Here is an 18,622-nt window from a genome sequence, read left to right on the forward strand (position 1 = left end):
ATAATATATTCCGGGCCAGGGAGGGGACAGGAGAAGATTTATATCTTGTACCCAAACCCGAATCCATCCTGGTGTTGTTTTTGTTGTACTTTTTGGTGATCGTTTTTCCAAGTATCCTATCCATACTGGGATGGTCATGGTGTTGGCATGAAAATACCACACGGCCCTCACCAATTGCAACCACATGATCATATATGCATATGACATCCACCCATCCTCAGCTAGGAGCCTCATTCGTGCGCAATTATAGCTTCATAAGGCACAGAAGAAAAAGAAAGAATCAATCAATCAATCCTTATCCCAATCCTCTCTAGCCCGCGCGCCGTTTCAAATCCTCTAGCAAAGGGCAGTGCAAAAACCACACACAAAGAAGTTTTTCCCGCCCAAACCAAAAGGTCCCCCAAAAAAACAAAAAAAACAAAATCTGGCTCCAACAGGGCTGTGGGAGTCGGACCAGCAGGTGTTTCAGGAAGCAACCGCACAACCGACCCCTTGCAGGGTAAACCGTCGTCTGGGATTGGTCAAAACTCCCGAGTTTTTTTGCTTCAATTTATTGGGGAGCTTTTTTTTGGGGGGTGTCTGGGGTGTATGATTCGTTCGATTAAAATGGGGGTGGTTTACATAACTGCAAGGTACGAGAGTCAAGCGTGTGTCCCAGCTTGGTCGTCTATCTGTAGACGCTCTGACCTGGCCGGCCTATGGATGTATGTCATTGGTGACATGAAGGGGTCGGTTTGAGGTGTTTTATCTGGTCTTTTAGTTGACGTGATAGTGGTGGTTCTTTCCATGACAGCCCTACGAATGCTAACGGAAAGAGCGCATTTGGTGAATCCAGTAAAGCTTTTTCGATCGAGCTACGTAATTTGGATCAAAAACGGAGTTTCTAATATTGTATTGTGCTATGAAAAGATTAAACAACCAAGTATACTGTCGTGGCAAGCTGTGATTGTGAAGTTTCAGGCCGTTATCTCGCAGACATGTCGACATTCCTATTATCCTATAACGGAGGAAAGGGCCCTTGAATGCAGAGGAAATTCCGAAAAAGAAATCGAAACCTGGGGACGTAAGTCCTGATCTTCATGAAGTGCGGGCATTCAAGGACGGAAATCGATCTCAATGAGACCACCGCCGGTGCTAGTATCTTATAATTTTTACGCAATAAGGTCGTAATAGTCAAGTATAGCCGTATCCACTTGTACACTTTATAATTTAGCCAAAGTAACTAATCCCTTCACGATTTTTTTTTTTTTCGTCCAATGTTGCAAGTTGGCGGTGGCTTCAACAGTTGGCGTTTGAGAATATATATCGTTGCCACGAAAAATCATGCCATTTGTCGTCCTTTACAATGTAAACGTTGATATTCTTAGAAGCCCTTGCGGGGTCGACGATCACATTACAATACCTGCCTAGGCTAAAATATCTAACCGGAGCTTTGGATCCTGGCGGCGGCGTGCAATGCATTGTAATTGACCATGTGAACTGGCGGCGGTGATTAATATTTTAATTAACGAGTTCGGGTTCGGTTTCCTTGATTGGCGCTTCAGGTTGGTCTAAACATAGGAAGGTTTGTAACTTCAACAAGACGAACACCAAGTTGGGATTTCATGCCCTAGGATCCCCATAGGTCCGGTAAATGCGCTGGTCTGGGGGAATGCGTGTATACGAGCGCGTATTGATTCTACTGTGCATTGAACCGTTGAAAGAAATACGAATTGATGAGTTTATTTTATATATTTTATATATCTTATATCTACCTAATTAATAATATGCTAACAATGAGGGATATACAAGGAAGAAGGTTGTAATGTAAAATAAAATAAATTCGGGGTCTCTCGCCCGCAGAGTCGACTAGTTCGAGTTTTTGACTTGACGGGTATTCGGCTTCGCTCGCGCTACTGGTCTAAGCGGTTGCATTGCAATTGCATATTTTTTTTATTTTTTTTGACAGCTAGAACAAGGTATTTACGACGCACGATATAGTATATCATACCATCACGATTATACAATTTGGAGTTCGGTTCGCTTCGGTTCGATTCATATAGACGATACGATTACAATCACCTTACATCAGCAGCGATATCAGATTGATGCAGTAATAATACACCAACGGGACAGTTTTTCGAATCGGAGAATATCAAGAAGGAAAAAACCTCGTTTCTTTCGTTTCAATAATATAACGATACACCCTCGTATTGTTCCCGTCCCGTCTAACTCTAGGCAAGCTTATCAAGGAGGAACTCAGACGACCAGGCCCGGGTCTTTCTGTATCAGATAGTGTTTGTTCTCTCTGGCAAGATCTTATTGCTCAAAGGAAGGGAAACAATAGTAAAAAAAGGTACCGTCTCTCCAGAATAATATATAATTACCAGCGGAGTGGTACATTTTGAAACGGGCCTTTTCCCTTTTCCCTTTCTTTTCTTTTCTTTTCTTTGCCGCGTGCACAGCCAATGCGGATGCAAACGAGGACCCCTTTCTAACTGCTCTCTCTTATTATAACAAGCAGCCTCTCTTTCTGTTCAACGTTTTCATCCCAGGTCTTTTCTCACTCTTTTTTCCTTTCCCCGTGTAAAGGTTGTACCTTTTATTTCTCACTTTCGTTCTTTTTGTTCAACTGTTTGAATCCGAATCCGACGAACGGTACAAGACTGATTATCGACGAGCGAGAACTGTGTTTTCGTACAAAAAATACATATTCCGATAACTTTTTCTTTTTTTTTCATCGATTTTTTCTCAAGGAAAGAAAAATCAATAAAACAAAAAGCCGGGTATACGTAAGATAGCAGCTTGCTGGGAATAGTCGAAAGCCCCCCCTGGACTGGAACCGGAAACTGTTTTTATTTTTTTTGTTTTGTGTTCGGGCGGAGCCTTAAAGCCTTAAACTGTCAGTCAGTCAGCCAGGTCAAGTCAGCTAGTCTGGAAATTCTCTGGCTGGGCCTTTCCCTCCTTTCTTTTCCCTCTTAAAAGCGACCAACCATCCTTCCACTCCACTCAACCAAACCCGACAACCAAGCGCATATTTCCGACATTCATTCGTTCTTACGCTCGTTTTTATTCCGGAGGAAGACAGACGAGAGATATAATAATTGGAAAAAAAAGCTCCCGGTCGAGCCATTAGTTATCATCGTTAATACCATAATCGATTTCCACAGAGAAGAGAGGAAGAGAGAAGGAAAAGAGGTTCTGAGTTGGAGGTTGTTGGTTGTCTCCTTTTAATCTCATAACGTGGGGATTTACCAGCGCCATCTCCATCACATCTCCAGCATCACCATCACCATCGCCATCACCATCACCATCGACATCTTCATCTTCATCATCTCCTCAATACCGTCCTTCTAGAAAATGGCCAGCTTTTATCCCCAGTCAACAGCTTACACAATGAATAACGACCAAGCTCAGCCGCGGTACTCGCGATCTATGTCCAAATTCGACATTGGCAACATTGTTGGCGACCCGTTTTTTCTCACAACAATCGGTATTGGATTTGTATGTCATCCTCCTCTTCCTCCTACTCCCTTGTTCATTCTGCCTTTTTTTTTTCTTCTTCTCTTCTTCTTCTACGACCTCCGACCTGGTCGAGGTGATCGTAATTATGGTGACAGTGATGATCTCCTACTTGTCGCAATCTTAGTCGCAGTCTCACTTCCTAGTCCGTGGTGATGGATTCACGCTAACGTTGCCTCCTTTCTTACCTGATCTACAGCTCGCGTGGATAATAGCATTCGTCACATCCGCCATATCAGATGCAAACGGCAGCTTTCCCAACTTCGCCTGGTGGGCCGTCGTCTACGAACTATTTTGTATTCTAGGTGTCACCGTCGTTGTCGCGTCTAATTCGATATACTCCTACAATGTCGCCGTATGTAACCTTTTTGATATTTATTTTTTTTCGCTTCCTCTTCCCCTTTTCGCAAAACTTTCGACAGGATCGATCGCTAACCATTAAAATCTTCGCTTCCAGATTGTCGGATATTTATCTAGCGGTTTGGTGCTTACAAGCTCCTCTGCAAATACACTGATTTATCAAAAGAGCGGAACTGAGCAGGCTGCTGCTGCTGGTCACATTCTCCTCTCCATGATCTCAGTTCTTTGGATCTTTTACTTCGGAACTGCTCCAAATGCTGTTACACACCACTACATCGACTCCTTCGCCCAGCGACCGCCTCCAAGTGAATATGGCGCCCATCCTGCTTCGTACTACGATTCGCGACGACCTGAGACGACCATTAGCAATAACCCCGTCCCCCAGATGTACACTTCTGCTCAACTCAGCGGCTTGGAAGCTACCTCGCCACTGCCAATGGGTGGAAGCGTCGCCGACCGATCGTCGCAGGCTCCCAAGTTCGGTGCTCCACCGGGAACTTCGGGCGGTGCCAGTGGAAGCATGGCTCCAAAGGAGGAAGATCAGATGGACAAGCCGACCGAATACCCATACCGCGCAAAGGCTATTTATTCGTACACTGCCAACCCTGAAGACGCCAACGAAATCTCATTCCAAAAGCATGATATCCTGGAGGTCTCAGACGTCTCTGGTAGATGGTGGCAGGCACGTAAAGAAACTGGCGAAACAGGTATTGCGCCTTCGAATTACTTGATCCTACTGTGAGATGGGGAACCGTAGATTGGTGGAAATGGGAGTGGAGTCATTGGTTTATTTTGATACTTCTTTTGCACATGAACTGGAAGGGCACCTATGAGCGGCGCAAATTACGGATATGATTATGAAGGAGGATTCCTTTCTCCGCCACTTCATCCGACATCGTCATCATTGAGCATCCGGGGAGCCCGGGTTCCGATCAGAGATACCCGGCTTGGTTTCACCTATAGGGATTGATTGCGGCGCCCTTATTGTGTTTTTGTTTGCCCCAGCTCATGCCTTGAAATTTGATTCTCTTAGGGCCCAGATACCCCTTTGGAGCAACTCTTTTTTTTTTTTTTTTTTTTGCCTATACGCATTACGAAGGATGTCTTTTCACAAAAAGCATTAGCAGATTTGTAATGTCTATTTTTCTTCTTGTCGCCTTGAGCGCGATCACGGGAGAAAATGTGTTCTATTCTTGTCACTCATTCATATCTTCTTTCTATTCACTTCATTTTTTTTCTTCTTCATCTCCTGTTTCTTTTTCATGATTATTCGGGCGGGTTTTCTTGAACCTCTTTTTTCCTTTCTCCTCTTCTTCGTTTCGTACATAGGTTTCTTCAGTTCTTACTTTCGTCGGCATATCATATACCCTCCCTTTTCTTTTCGAACTCGGATGCCTTTGTTCCAGCTCACCTGATTGGACGTGGAGCCTGTTCATTGGACCACCCCTCGTTCTGCAAATGATCACAACCTGTTCGCCTTTGAGCTGGAATGCCACCACACCTCCATGCGGAAACCGTTTTGATTTGCTATTAGTTTCTTTCAGGGCGTTTTTTCGGTCAGCCTTTCGAATTTGATCGTTTCCTCTTTTTTTTTATGTTCCTTTTTCCTTTATTCCGTTTTCATCGTGTACCTTATTACATAGTTATCTTTTGACTACTATTGATGTCCACCTTTTTTTCATTATTGAAGTCGAAATGGTGCTCTTTTGCCACTCTCTGGTACTTACCGTAATACTTACTTAAGTATCTACTTACCTGCTTGGGTACCTAGGTACTTATCTTATATTATATAATCGACGCTTCCAGTGCTCCCTGGAAGAAGTCTCTCGTCCTCGTCGTTATCTGTTGGGAAAAGTGTGGGAACAGGGAAGACAGAACTCAGATCTGATATTTCTTCTCTACTCTCCTCTCGCATTGCATACGTCTGCATATGGTCCGCATAAAATGATATCGATGGATAACTAACTTTTTTTGTTTTGTGATCCTTCTCCTGTTTCTTGATGATTCTACTGGATGATATAACAAGACTACTGGACTGGATGATAATCATGAGCTGTGAGGCTGGTTTAATTCCGAGACCAGAAATCGGTGAAGTGGCCATTGCTGACGTCGCGAGACCCGAGGAACTGGGACTATGTCCGTGGTTCGTACGTATGCTAATTACTTGAAGCAGCGTGGTTTGAGTCGCGGCGAGGCGAGAGAGAATCGAGTCGAGTCGGTCTATATACTTGGCTGTGCTACATAATCGATTGCATTTAAAAAGGCGGGCTGTACATGTATATATATTATTTCATCGGCGGTTTATATCATTCTACTTCTTTATTCTTGAAGTCTTTTAATTTATTCCATTTGATATCATCATCATCATTATATATTATCATCACTTCCAGAGGTACCGGTATTAGGTAGTATTAGTCTCCAGCGCAACAAATTTTCTCCAACAAAAGAATTCGAATCCATGTCGTTCGACTACTCCTCCCTCCCTCCTTCCTACTACTCCACCACCTCTTTCGCCGCCACCTCCACCACTACTCCGTCAGCGCCTCACAAGTCCTCGAAGACAAGGTCCAAAGACCGGGATCGCTCTATCGATCCCGAGGGCGCTTCATCCGTCTCTTCCAAAGATCGAAAACACCACAAATCATCATCATCCAAACATAAATCCTCAAAGGATAACAAAGACCCTTCATCATCATCATCTCGATCCAAGGATAAAGGCAAAGATAAAGAAAAAAAGAAGAAATCCAAACACCATAAGAAGAAGGATCGTAAAGATTCTTCCTCTTCGTCCTCTTCTTCTGAACCAGAAGTAGACAAAATGTCGAATTCATTCTCAATGCAGTCTATGGGATCGTCGTTATCCTCGTTGGCGAGTTCCCATCGTGCACAACTTGCTGCTACTGCTTTGGTGTCGGGACTCGTGGTCGGTGGGACAATATTGGGTTATCAGAATAGTAAACGTCGGGTACGCACTCAGATGCTGAAGGAATCTATATCACATATATCCGATGATGAAGCCGACGAAGCTATGGAACGTAGCGTGGATGTATGTTACCATTCCCCTCCCCCACCCCCACCACCACCACCATCATCATATCTATTAAGCAGTTTCACATATCATATATAAGAAGTGTGTATAATCAATGCTAACTCCTCTCCGACCAGCTAAGCTATCCCACTTTCTCGCGCATTCAGCTACTCCCTCATCCACTTTCAACTCCACCACCTCTCATCCTCCACCATACACCCTCTCCTCAACCTCCAATCCCACTCTCCCCACCACCATACCAAGAAACTCCGAACACCAATCCACACCAAGATCTATAACAGACGCCGAATCCGCCGTCCTAGCCAAACGCGCACAATCCCTCGCTGCCAAAAACAAACCAATTCCGGAAGAATTAATCCTCGAACAACTCTCACGTAACCATTCCTTCCTAGGAACCCAAGGTTTAAGAACCATTAGATCTTCGTTCGTGGTTATAGTAGGACTTGGCGGTGTGGGATCATGGTGTGCTACCATGTTAGTTCGTTCGGGGATAGGGAGGGTACGATTGATTGATTTTGATCAAGTTACTTTGTCGTCGTTGAATAGACATGCGGTTGCTACTTTGGAAGATGTGGGGACACCGAAGGTTCTTGCGATGAAGAAAAGGTTGGAGGCTGTGGCGCCTTGGGTGGAGATTGAAGCTTGTGTGGAGCTTTGGACGGAGAAGGATGCGAAGAGGTTGTTGGATGGTGAACCGGATTGGGTTGTTGATGCTATTGATAATATTGATACGAAGGTTGATTTGTTGGCGTATTGTCATGGTCAGAAGATTCCGGTGATTAGTTCTATGGGTGCTGTGAGTATATTTAGTTCCCCCCAAGGAATTTACTTTGTTCAAAATATTTCTTTTTCAAAGAGAGAAACTAATAGATATGGTTAAAATAGGGCTGCAAATCAGATCCAACCCGCATCCTCATCGGTGACATCTCAGAAACAACAGAAGACCCCCTCTCCAAATCCACCCGTCGAAAACTCCGTCAACGTGGTATCCCCACGGGAATAACAGTCGTCTACTCCACCGAAAAGCCCGGACCAGGAAAAGCCCAACTCCTCCCCCTAGCAGAAGACGAACACGAAAAGGGATCCGTCTCCGAACTCGGTGTCTTAGAAAACTTCCGAGTCAGAATTCTACCTGTCCTGGGTACCATGCCAGCAACATTCGGATTAGCAGCCGCAAACCACGTATTATGCAAATTGGCGGAATATCCATTGGAGTATCTCCCCGGACAAACGAGGTTTCGACCGCAGTTTTATGGACAGGTGGTTAATCAACTTGTGGCGGTTGAAAGTAGGATTAGAGATAATTTGCCGGGATTGAAAGTTCCGGTTAGTGAAGCCGATGCGGGGTATATAGTTGAAGAAATATTTGGAGGGAAAAGTGTTATCAGCGGACTTGGGAATAGATTACAGCTTGTCAGGTGGTATTCACCGATTGGTAGTAGGTTCGACGATGGAACTACCGGGGAATATACGAACGGGGAAGTTAATGAAAAGGAGATTAAGAAGAGGATGCAGAAGGTTGGAGTGGGCATCGATGGTGCTATATTCCTTAAGTTATCAGACCTGGTGGTTATGACGAAGGAAGAAGTGAAGATTCATGAGAAACGAGTGTTAATTGGTGGAGAGAGTCCGGTGACTGTTTGGGGCCAGGAAATTCAGGATTTAGTGGAGAAGAAGTGGAAACAGGAGAGGGAGTTTTCGCACTGGAGGGATTGAAAGGGTCTTGATTAAGGATGAGAATTTTGATTGAGGTACATACATAAGAGAGAGGAGAAGGAGGAGAGAAGGTATACTACTCTACACTTGTCTTTTGTATATAATTGAGTATCGTCGTGTAGACATTCAGTAACTTTAGCTTCTAAGATCATGATAGGTTTGAAGATGCTTCATATCTCGTTATTTTCATACATATTCATCATATTCATATTGACATCTATATCAATCTAAACCCACGCCACTGATCAAAGGACTAGAAGAAGTATTAGAACTACTTGCGCTCAATTTATCCCCAACCATCTTTATCACCAATTTCGTATCATGATCCGCCGTTTCCAACTTCAAGCAGTACCCAAACCTTCCTATCGATATCCTCGCAACCATACCCAGCCCCCCCCTCGAATAACAGACTTAAAAAATCCCCCCCAAAAAAAATCCCCATAACTAAACATGGATCTTAATGCGTTGCTCGTGTGTTCTTTTCTTCCCCTCGCCTTAGTTAGTTGCCTAAGTATTTTGAACAATATTCAATTGCAATGGTGAAGAATACAACTAGTACCTAGTGCTTATGCTTAAGTATAGGTATAAGTAATAGGTATATAATAACCAGAATCCGGCGACTAGACAAATATAGTAACCATATCACACTCGATAATCAAAAAGCATGATACAATTATAATTCTAAGTCCTGGCCTCTCAAAAAGCATATAGTAACTAAATTTATCTATATGTATATAAGCTAGCATTCACCAGAAAAGAAAAAGGAAAAAAAAAGGCAATCTATATATATATAAGCAAAAAGATACTTTCATAACTCAGTTAAAATACGACCAGTCGTATATAAATTAAATTCTAAACATCCAGGACGGGCCCAGTTAAAACCAAAAAATAAAAGAGCGTATCGACATCAAAATGCTACTGGTATAAGTTTTAGGAGCAATCATTACTATAAACCCCAGACGTCCATATATATATATATATATCTCATATTAGGTGGGGTGAATCGAGAGGAGCCAGAGAAGGAGGATGAGGAGAAGAAGGATTTCATATCTTATATTTCGGATGAAGGTTTTTATATATCAATGATTGAGGAACGACTGAACAATTAAGGAAATATCAGAGAGGAAAGGGGGAAATAGTGAGAGGGGGTGGTGGGGGGAAAAAAAAGAAGAGAGAGAGAGATCGAGCTTTCCCATTCTACCCTAAGAACTCCAAGATAGAGAGAGCGCAGACGCACAATCAAAAAACAAAGAAACACACACAAAAGGAAAAGAAAAAAAAATGATAAAGTGAACAAAAAAAAGGAAAACGGAAACAAAATACTGCAGATAATGCCGTAACAATGGTAGTGTGCGAGTGTATGTGTGTGTGACTGAGTTAAGTTATAATAGTGTACAAAGGAAATGTTTGATATAAAAAATGTTGTTTTCTGTTTTTTTGCTGTGGGAGGAAACAAAAAAATGCGATTACAATCATGTCAGGCTATGCTTTAAAAATGAATTCCGAGGGTGTTCAGTGGTTCGGGGGCGGGTGGGTGAGGATGGAGTGTGGATTACAAAATCAGTAGGAGATGGAGAAGTCGCGAAGAGGGTCGAAGAAACACATCCAGAAATGATAGAAAAATGTACAGCGAAGGTCCCGTGAGAAAAAAAGAGAGGCATCTAGTGATAAAGAATAGAGAATCGTAACATTATTTGAGGGGCATTCAAAGTTGAGAAGAAATGGGTTTTATGATGAGGAAACAGTGGCAACAGTTGCACGGGGAACCTCAGGTGAGGATGGTTGAGTTTGGGAGGTTGGTGAGGTGTGATTGTGATTGTGATTGTGAAGGTGGGAATGTCGCTGACTTTGGCTGCTACGACGGCCGTGCAACCTTCTAGGCAAAGAACTGACGTCGTGGGCACCTATGATCATCATCCATTAACATCCCCCCTATCTCCACTTACTTACATAGTAGGAAGACGATGCTTACCATCACAGCACTCTCTGACATTTTCCAACCTCTCCCTCTCACGATCTTGCCTCTCGTACTCTTGTCGTAGGTCCTCTGCGCTATCATTTACCTCACTAGCATCATAGACCGAGTGAAAAGTCGCACGGCTGGCACTTCGGCTGCCTCGAAGGCTGCCAAAGGGCGCGGCGGAGCGGAAAATATTACTGAGCCTCGACATCGATCCTTGAGTGTGAATAGTCTGTTGCGAAGCTTGTGATACATGTCTCTTTGCCATCATTTGCTTCGTTGGTGTAACAGATGCGGTGTTTCTGCTGTTGTAAGAAGATAACGAGGGGGCCTGGCGAGCATGGGTGCTAGAGTACATTGGGTCGAACTCCCTTGTGTCATCATTCATAATGGAGTTAGCAGCTTCGTCGGCCTCTTCGTTATCGATAGCCTGCATGCTCTTCTCCATCAAATAAGACAATGCATTTAGCCAAGTCTCGTGTCGCTGTCCAGTCGGGGCAGTGAACTTGATCATCTTTCCTCCAGGAGCCAATACTATCAAGCTCTTCCTATGGAGCCCGGGCGGGGAAGGATTATCGTCTGTGACGACCTTGAGACCTTCGATACTGACACTCTTGGCATTAGCTTGAGTGCTGGAAGTAGATGGGTCATGGTCGCTCCAGTATAGAGTCTTGGTATATGGGTGGACCCAGAAGAAGCGTCTGTGACGGTTGTTCGAAAGACTACTTCGGCCAACGTTTCTAGTGTACTTCCACATGTATTCACCGATCATCGTCTGCGTGATGGCTTGAATTAGACGAGGATCGTTGGTTTGGTCACCAGCGCGTCCTATGCCTGGCAGTGGATTTCGTTGCATCTGGAAACGTTCGTCAAGATCCGAAGCGAATGAGGAGACGCTAGATCGTCGAGTTGGTACTGGCGAGGAGACATTGCTGCGGTTAAAGTCCATTGAGCGACCTGACATTTGTCTCGGTTTGGGAGTAACATTGATATCACCAGTACGAGTCGAAACTGGGCTAAGGGTTGGTGCCATGTATCTGATGCTGTTGCGGGATGCGGAAGCTGGTGCCATTGGGGGACCCATTGCGCTACTGCTCCTATGGGCTGCGATCTTTTCGTCAGCGTTAAAGGGAAGTGGGGGGGCGTTCTGGAGAGTCCTAATACTGGTTGCGCTGCCGGGTCTACGGATTGCGGCGACGGCTGCAAGGCCACCGTCGATGGAAACGCCCCGGGATCTAACACTGCCAGCGCTCGTAGGTCTGTAGGCCTCGAGTGTAACACGCTTGCCCTTGGCCTGGTTCTCCTCGCCGAGGTTTTCGGACAAAGGCTCCAATCCAGTACCCCGGTTGTCGGAGATTTCGCGGAGAGGAATCTTGCCGTTAGGTTGGCCGTTTGTCGGGCTGGTGGTCGCTGTCTCGTCAGTAGCAATTTGAGGTACCTTGCGGGCGGCAGCGGCACCGAGCCCGATGCCTGCGATGCCGCCAGCGAGACCGGCAGCCACGGCTTGGTCTCTAGATTGGGTGGCTGGTCTCTCGGCCTCGACGATGCGCTCCACGATTTTTTCGACTTCGACAATCTTTTCAATTTCGACTGGAACCTCAACGATCTTTTCGACTTCGACAATCTTTTCAATTTCGACTGGAACCTCAACGATCTTTTCGACCTCGACGATGCGCTCTACTGGGACCTCGACGATCTTTTCGACCTCGACGATTTTTTCGACCTCGACTGGAACCTCGACCCTCTTCTCAATAATTGTTGGGATTTCGATTCTCTTTTCAATTTCGACAGGAACTTCGACGACCCGTTCCACGATTCTATCAACGAGGACCTCCTTCTCAACGACCTTCTCAACGATCTTTTCGACTTCAACAATCTTGTCGACAAGAACTTCCTTCTCCACAATCTTCTCTACTTCGACAGGTACCTCGACGATTTTTTCGACAATCTTCTCGACTTCGACGATCTTTTCGACTTCAACAGGAACCTCGACGATCTTCTCAACCGTGATCTCGACGGGCACCTCCTTCTCGACGATCTTCTCAACGAAGACCTGGACGGGGACCTCAACTCTCTTCTCGACGATCTTCTCAATAGGAACTTCCCTATCAACGATTCTATCGACTGGGACTTCCTTCTCGACGATCTTCTCGACGAAGACTTGAACTGGTACCTCAACCTTAATCTCCACGATCTTCTCAACCTCCACAATTTTTTCAACGGGTACCTCGACGATTTTTTGGACCTCGACCTCGACAATCTTCTCAACCTCCCGTTCAACAATCTTTTCGACAGGAACTTCAACCAGTTTCTCAACCTGAACTTCCTTTTCGACAATCTTTTCAACGGGGACTTCGACGATTCTCTCAACGGGGACCTCAACGATTCTCTCAACAGGGACTTCCTTTTCGACAATCTTTTCAATGAAGATTTCGACAGGAACTTCCTTGGTGATGACAATCTCGACGGGAACCTCCCTCTCCACGATCTTTTCAACAGGTACCTCCACGATCTTCTCGACTTCCACAATCTTCTCCACAATCTTCTCTACTTCGACTGGTACTTCCACTATCTTTTCCACCTCAACTCGTACCTCGACAATCTTTTCCACTTCAACCGGTACTTCCACCCTCCTCTCAACTTCCACGATCTTCTCCACTTCAATTGGAACCTCCACAACCTTTTCCACAGGAACAGTCACCGTCACAATCTTTTCGACCTCAACCGGCTTCTCGACAATGACCTCAACGATCCTGTCTACTGGTCGGTCTACAAAGACCTCAACTGGCTTTTCAACGATGACTTCGATGGGAACCTCAACCCTCTTCTCCACAATTACCTCCACAATCTTTTCGACCGGAACTTCAACAATCTTCTCCACTGGAACTTCGACGATCTTTTCAACCGGCACTTCCACTATCTTTTCAACTGGGACTGGTACCGTGACGGTCACTATCTTCTCAACCTCCTTGATCTTCTCTTCGATAGGATCAGTCATAATTCCAGCATCAGCATAGACCACTCGATCCCGTTTAGTTGGCTCAAGCGTAGCAGACTGCGGTTCCACGAGTTCGTCATCGCTGTTTCCAGGGCTCATATCACCAAGCTCTGCGAACAAACTCCTGCTAGCTCTAGTAACAGCGCTTTGCGGTGTACCCTCAACGCTCGAGGTACCCGGTCCACCACCAAGTTCTGTGAATAACGAGCGGTTATTCGGCAGAATGGCTGAGGGCGGTGTGCTTTCCACGCTATCAATCGAGCCCCTGTGATTCATGAAGACGCTACCATCAGCGAGACCACGTCTGTTGCCCCTACCGATCCGCAACTTAAGCTTCTGAGGATGAGACATGCCCCTAACAGTACCGAACGCATCTTCATCACTCTCATCGCTTTGGATAGGAACCTCGATTCTGCTGCGTACGCTGCCACGGTTGCTACCCCGTTGAGAACCACGATCGCTACCAGGTCTGGAACCAAAGTTAGGCTTAGTAATTGGCTTGAGGAAGTCGCCATTCGGTCCTGGAGTTGCAAAGGGGGTGTCGGTTTCGGTTTCTTCACCGGTGGACTCAGCCATGCTTTCTGCACCTGTTTGGAAGGCGTCAGTGGTATCGGCTTCGTTGGCGGTCTCGAAGGATGTTTCGGCAGCTGTGTCGAATCTATCGGTATCATCTGGCGCAACGACTGAGATTTGGTCTTCCCAATCATCATCCATGATCATGGTAACATCGGTACGAGTCTTGCGGTTGTCACCCATCTTGATTGGCGGTCGCAGAGGCTTCTTGACTTTTCCGTCGTCAGTCTTCTTGCGACGGGTACTGCCGCTGGTGTTGCTAGCGCGCTCAAGACGGGCTTGTTCGAGATCATCGCGAGCATCTTGAAGCATACGGCGGAGCTCGGACTTTTCTGTCTTTTCTCGGTGAATAGTGGATTTGAGAGATGTGATCATGCGGTGAGCGTGGTGGAGACTGCTCTTGAGAGTTTCAGATTCGAGCATGGCATGGCGCGGAGTAGCCTTGTTTGGAGATGGAGGAGGTGAGTTATCCGGGCTGTCTTCATCTTCCTTAACAGATTGAGAGCTGACAACTGAGGCATTCTCGCTTTGATATTCTTCGTGGCGGAGTCTAGCGCGGTCCTTTTGGCTGTCCTCAAGCTCAGAGGAAAGCTCCTCGATCTTGCGTTTCAAGGCATCTCGTTCCATATTGGCGATCGTGGTCGTGCGCTTCATGCTTGCAAGTTCATTCTCAGTGACCTTGTGGCTTGAATTCGCAGCCTCGACCTCCTTTGCATGAGTCTGTTTTATCTCGTATATTTCCTTCGTCAGCGACTCCTTTTCAGCCGTGACAGTGTTGATTTGGTTTGTCAACTTTGTCTCTGCATCTTTGGAAGCGCTAGCAGCGTTACGTAGATCTTGTAGGTTTAGTTCCAAATTCCAATTTTCCTCCTTGTATCGCTGCTCGGATTCATCGAGGGCCTTGAGCCTGCTCTCCTGTTGCTCGGTTGTGAATTCGAGTTTGGATTTCTCATTCTCGATGAGCTTGATCTTTTCATCGCGTTCATTGAGGAGATTCTGAAGCTGACGGACGGTAACGATAAGATTATGACCTATGTCGGTAGCGAACTGAATGTCCTGCAAACGATTTGGCTGGTTCCGTTGTTTTCTAGAAGAAGGGGTTTTACCCCCGCTTGGAGAGTTGGATACGCTGAATGATGGTGAATCCGGGATCTATTTGAGTAAAGACCAAAAAAAACGTGTTAAAATAGACTTTTTGAAAAAGCGCCAAAAAAAACGTGGATAGGCATAATATATGCCACGAGTTTAAGGCTGTTAGGGTTATGATTTTCAGGAACTCAGATGCATACCCCTAGATGATTCGGATCTTTTGACGGTGTAGAATCATAGGCACTGGCCAAGTACGCAGACTTAGAAGCGCTAGCGGAGAAGGCTCTAGCACTCTCCTTGCCAACGTCATCGTACTCACGTTGCAAATCCTCCAACTGCTGTCTAAGATCCGGGGAAAGTTCATCGCCCTTGGAGTTTTCGACTTCCCGAAGACGGTCCATTAGCCGCTGTTTTGTGGCGCGCAGTTTCTCGCCGACATCGCCGACTAATTCGAGATGTTTTGTGGTATCCTCGATTTGGTTTGCGATTGTACGGGAGGCTTGTGAGCGGGTTAGGGGGGTTTCGGAGACGGAGTTTGGAGGCGGACGGCGCGGGGTCGTGAAGGGGTCGTCGTAGGAATCCATTTTGGCCGGCTCTTCTTCGTCTTCTTACCGCCTTCTGCTGCTTCTGGCGTTTCTTCCCTTTCGCCTCGATCTCCTCGTTATGAGAGACTCTCTCTCTTCAGAATCGGGTAGATGAGGAAAGGAGGGACGAGGGGAGGTAACGGGTGTGTGTGTGTGGAGATAAGTCGTTCGCGATGGAATTCCTGGGAGGAGGAATGTAAGAGAGGATTAAGATTAAGGTCGTCTAAAAGGCTGTCGAAGGGGCAGCCGCCGCGTTGAAGCAGAAACAAGGCTGGTGCGGTACGGCAGGTCGAGGGTAAGTCAAGTCAAGCAAGTTGAACTGCATGCAAACACGCAAAAAATGAGTAATTCGAGTCGGCTTTTTTTGTATCGTAAAGGACTGGAGTGGATGATATGGAAAAAGAATAGAAGGCAATCGTTAAATTGAAATTCAAAGCTGGCGATGGCCGTTTTTGCGCTTTGAATTCGGTGTGGGTCGGGCAAACTATGCAGAATTGACTGGAATAAGAAAAGGAATGGAGTTGGAAGGAAGAAGAGAAGTCGCGTGCTGAATTGAAGTCTTTGATCGAAATTCGAAGTCGTAATTAAGTAAAGTAGAGTATTGTAGATTAAAGTAAAGTAAAGGACGGGATTTCGAGAGGCTGCCTTTTGACTATAATTTGATTTCGAGATATCTTGTGAGTATCGATCGATATCAACTTTGAAGTTTAAGCTGTAGAATCAAATGAGTGTGGCTGTTGGTGTACAAAGGAGCGACGTGAATTCAAGAACAAGAAGAACTAGTAAGGTATACTACAAGAAGAATAAGAACAAATTAAGAAAAGTTACAAATGAAATAAAACAAAAAGGAGCGGATAAAAAGAAGATAGAGAAGAAAATGAAGAAAAAGAGAATAGTAAAAGAAGAAGAAGAGAATCAAAGAAATAAAAGGAACTAGGAGAATGCGATCTGAGAAAGTGGAATCAGATAGTCCAAGTTGAACTGGTACTTGAAGATTCCAGCTATTCACATAGACAGTCTCTCTCTGTCACACTCTCACTCTTTCAATTCACTCTCGCTTTCACTCTCAACTTCCCTTCACTTTTTTTTTTCTTCTCTCGGTGGGGAATTGGACAGTGCGGGGAGGGGAAAGGAAGAGGGAGGGATCAGAAATAAAAATAAAATAGAAGAAAAGACGAATGCGGGAAAGAAGCAGAAGAAGAAGAACTCTTCTCAGAAAGGGGTCCCAAAGGTGAGGCTTTTGGACTCGACTATCTCACTTTCGGACGTACACCTTCTCGCCGGGATTAACTGCCCTGTCTCGAAATGGCGAAGCCGATGGTTGGGGAAGTTGTAATTGCGCGGGCTTTTGAATTCGAATTTGACAAGGAGAATTTTGGATTTCGAATTAATTCGAAGAAAGCAATTTAACTTCTCTCAAACTTACGCTTCTCTGATTGGCTTCTTCGGGAGGGATAGAACGCCAGCTAAGGCGAGCGATCGAATCGCGGAATGTTAACGTTACCACGCTGTCATTGACGTATTTAATACCATGATATATACATATGTATATCAATATGGTACGTGCGTAGGAACTTAACAACTTGGAATTGGCAATACAAGTCGGCGGCCAGTCCGGATGGCGACGATGAAGAAGAAAAGAGGAGAGGAAAGGAAGGGAAAGGGAGAATGAACGAACGAACGAACGGGCAGGTCGATAACATTAATATTAGATATAGATACTGTAAGGAGAACATGTTTACATTTGATCCAATATAAACCTGCAGTGAACTAGCTACTCCCAGTCTTAAGCTACGGGATGGATGATATTAATGGCTGCATGCATGCATACGCCTACATAGACTATACATGCACATGGACAGCTTCCACCAGCAGGCTCTTCCGTCGCTCGACGGCCCTCGTAGTCCAATTCCCTTGCTAAACACGGCTCGAGGTCGACACTAGGCCGTCTTTGGGGATGTAAACAAATTTGATTTCCAGTCGCCCTGAATCCGAATCTTAGATCGAATCCAGAAGCTATATCTCCTCCATCTTGTGTCACCCGTGGATGGTTGGTTTGTTGTATTCAATATCACCTGTCCAACGTGTACATCCTGTACCTCATCCTCCTACATACACTGACTATAGGTTTTTCGTGCCTGATGGAAGGATGCAATGGAGGGCAGGACGGGACAGATCATACCAATCACAATATTTTCCACCCAGCTGCCTTGTTATGAAGGGTGGTGGGAACGGCGGAAGGTGAGTTTTGGCACAGTAGTGAATCAGCCGGATGAACTGGTGCTGCTGTAGAAGCTACTGTGTATGCACATGGACACCTCATGAATACTGAAACATCCGCCCTTCAAAAGCAGCCCCGTCCGCCTCCATTTGAAAACATCCGCTGTAGTCTTTTCCTTCCATGGCTGGCAAAGCTCCCCACTACTCCACCGGTACCAAAGGGAACTCTTTTTTCCCTCCCTTGGTTGAGGAAGGGGAAGGAAAAAAAGTTTTTCCCAACGGAGTCGCTTGATCACACTAGCTTTCCCACCTTCCAGAACAACCGGAGGCTGCTTAGCGTTGTAGACTCCTGGGTCTAATTTCGGTTCCAAGTAGACGGTTTTTTCCTCCCTTCAGACCCAGGCAGACCCAGGCAGAACTCCGATGTTTGAATTCTGATTTGTTTGTTTACGAAAAAATCAGATCGAGCCTGACAGCGAATGCTGGTCGTGTCTGACCAGGGTTGGCTAGGACCGTGGCTGCATCGCCAGCTGGTCGGATTGGCTGGCCTGCCATGCACTGTGGGGTATCGT

At 45.6% G+C, this 18,622-nt stretch overlaps 3 protein-coding genes across 3 annotated transcripts; 2 read left to right on the forward strand and 1 right to left on the reverse strand.

The window, feature by feature from the left end:
* Positions 1 to 3,339: 3,339 nt before the first annotated feature.
* AOL_s00078g396 (uncharacterized protein) lies at positions 3,340 to 4,603 on the forward strand (the record flags this gene model as incomplete). The annotated part of the gene is made up of 3 exons (XM_011123659.1): positions 3,340 to 3,483; positions 3,701 to 3,856; positions 3,959 to 4,603. 3 exons carry the CDS (start codon positions 3,340 to 3,342, stop codon positions 4,601 to 4,603), a joined length of 945 nt encoding a protein of 314 aa, XP_011121961.1.
* A 1,716-nt stretch (positions 4,604 to 6,319) lies between these two features.
* On the forward strand, positions 6,320 to 8,626 carry AOL_s00078g397 (uncharacterized protein; the record flags this gene model as incomplete). Its single annotated transcript, XM_011123660.1, has 3 exons — positions 6,320 to 6,907; positions 7,032 to 7,706; positions 7,796 to 8,626. The coding sequence occupies 3 exons, from the start codon at positions 6,320 to 6,322 to the stop codon at positions 8,624 to 8,626; spliced, it is 2,094 nt and encodes a 697-aa protein (XP_011121962.1).
* A 1,728-nt stretch (positions 8,627 to 10,354) lies between these two features.
* Positions 10,355 to 15,830, reverse strand: AOL_s00078g398 (uncharacterized protein; the record flags this gene model as incomplete). Its single annotated transcript, XM_011123661.1, has 3 exons — positions 10,355 to 10,530; positions 10,599 to 15,309; positions 15,447 to 15,830. 3 exons carry the CDS (start codon positions 15,828 to 15,830, stop codon positions 10,355 to 10,357), a joined length of 5,271 nt encoding a protein of 1,756 aa, XP_011121963.1.
* Between the last annotated feature and the right edge of the window lie 2,792 nt (positions 15,831 to 18,622).

Source organism: Orbilia oligospora, assembly GCF_000225545.1.
Source record: "Orbilia oligospora ATCC 24927 unplaced genomic scaffold scaffold00078, whole genome shotgun sequence".
Lineage (NCBI taxonomy): Eukaryota > Fungi > Ascomycota > Orbiliomycetes > Orbiliales > Orbiliaceae > Orbilia > Orbilia oligospora.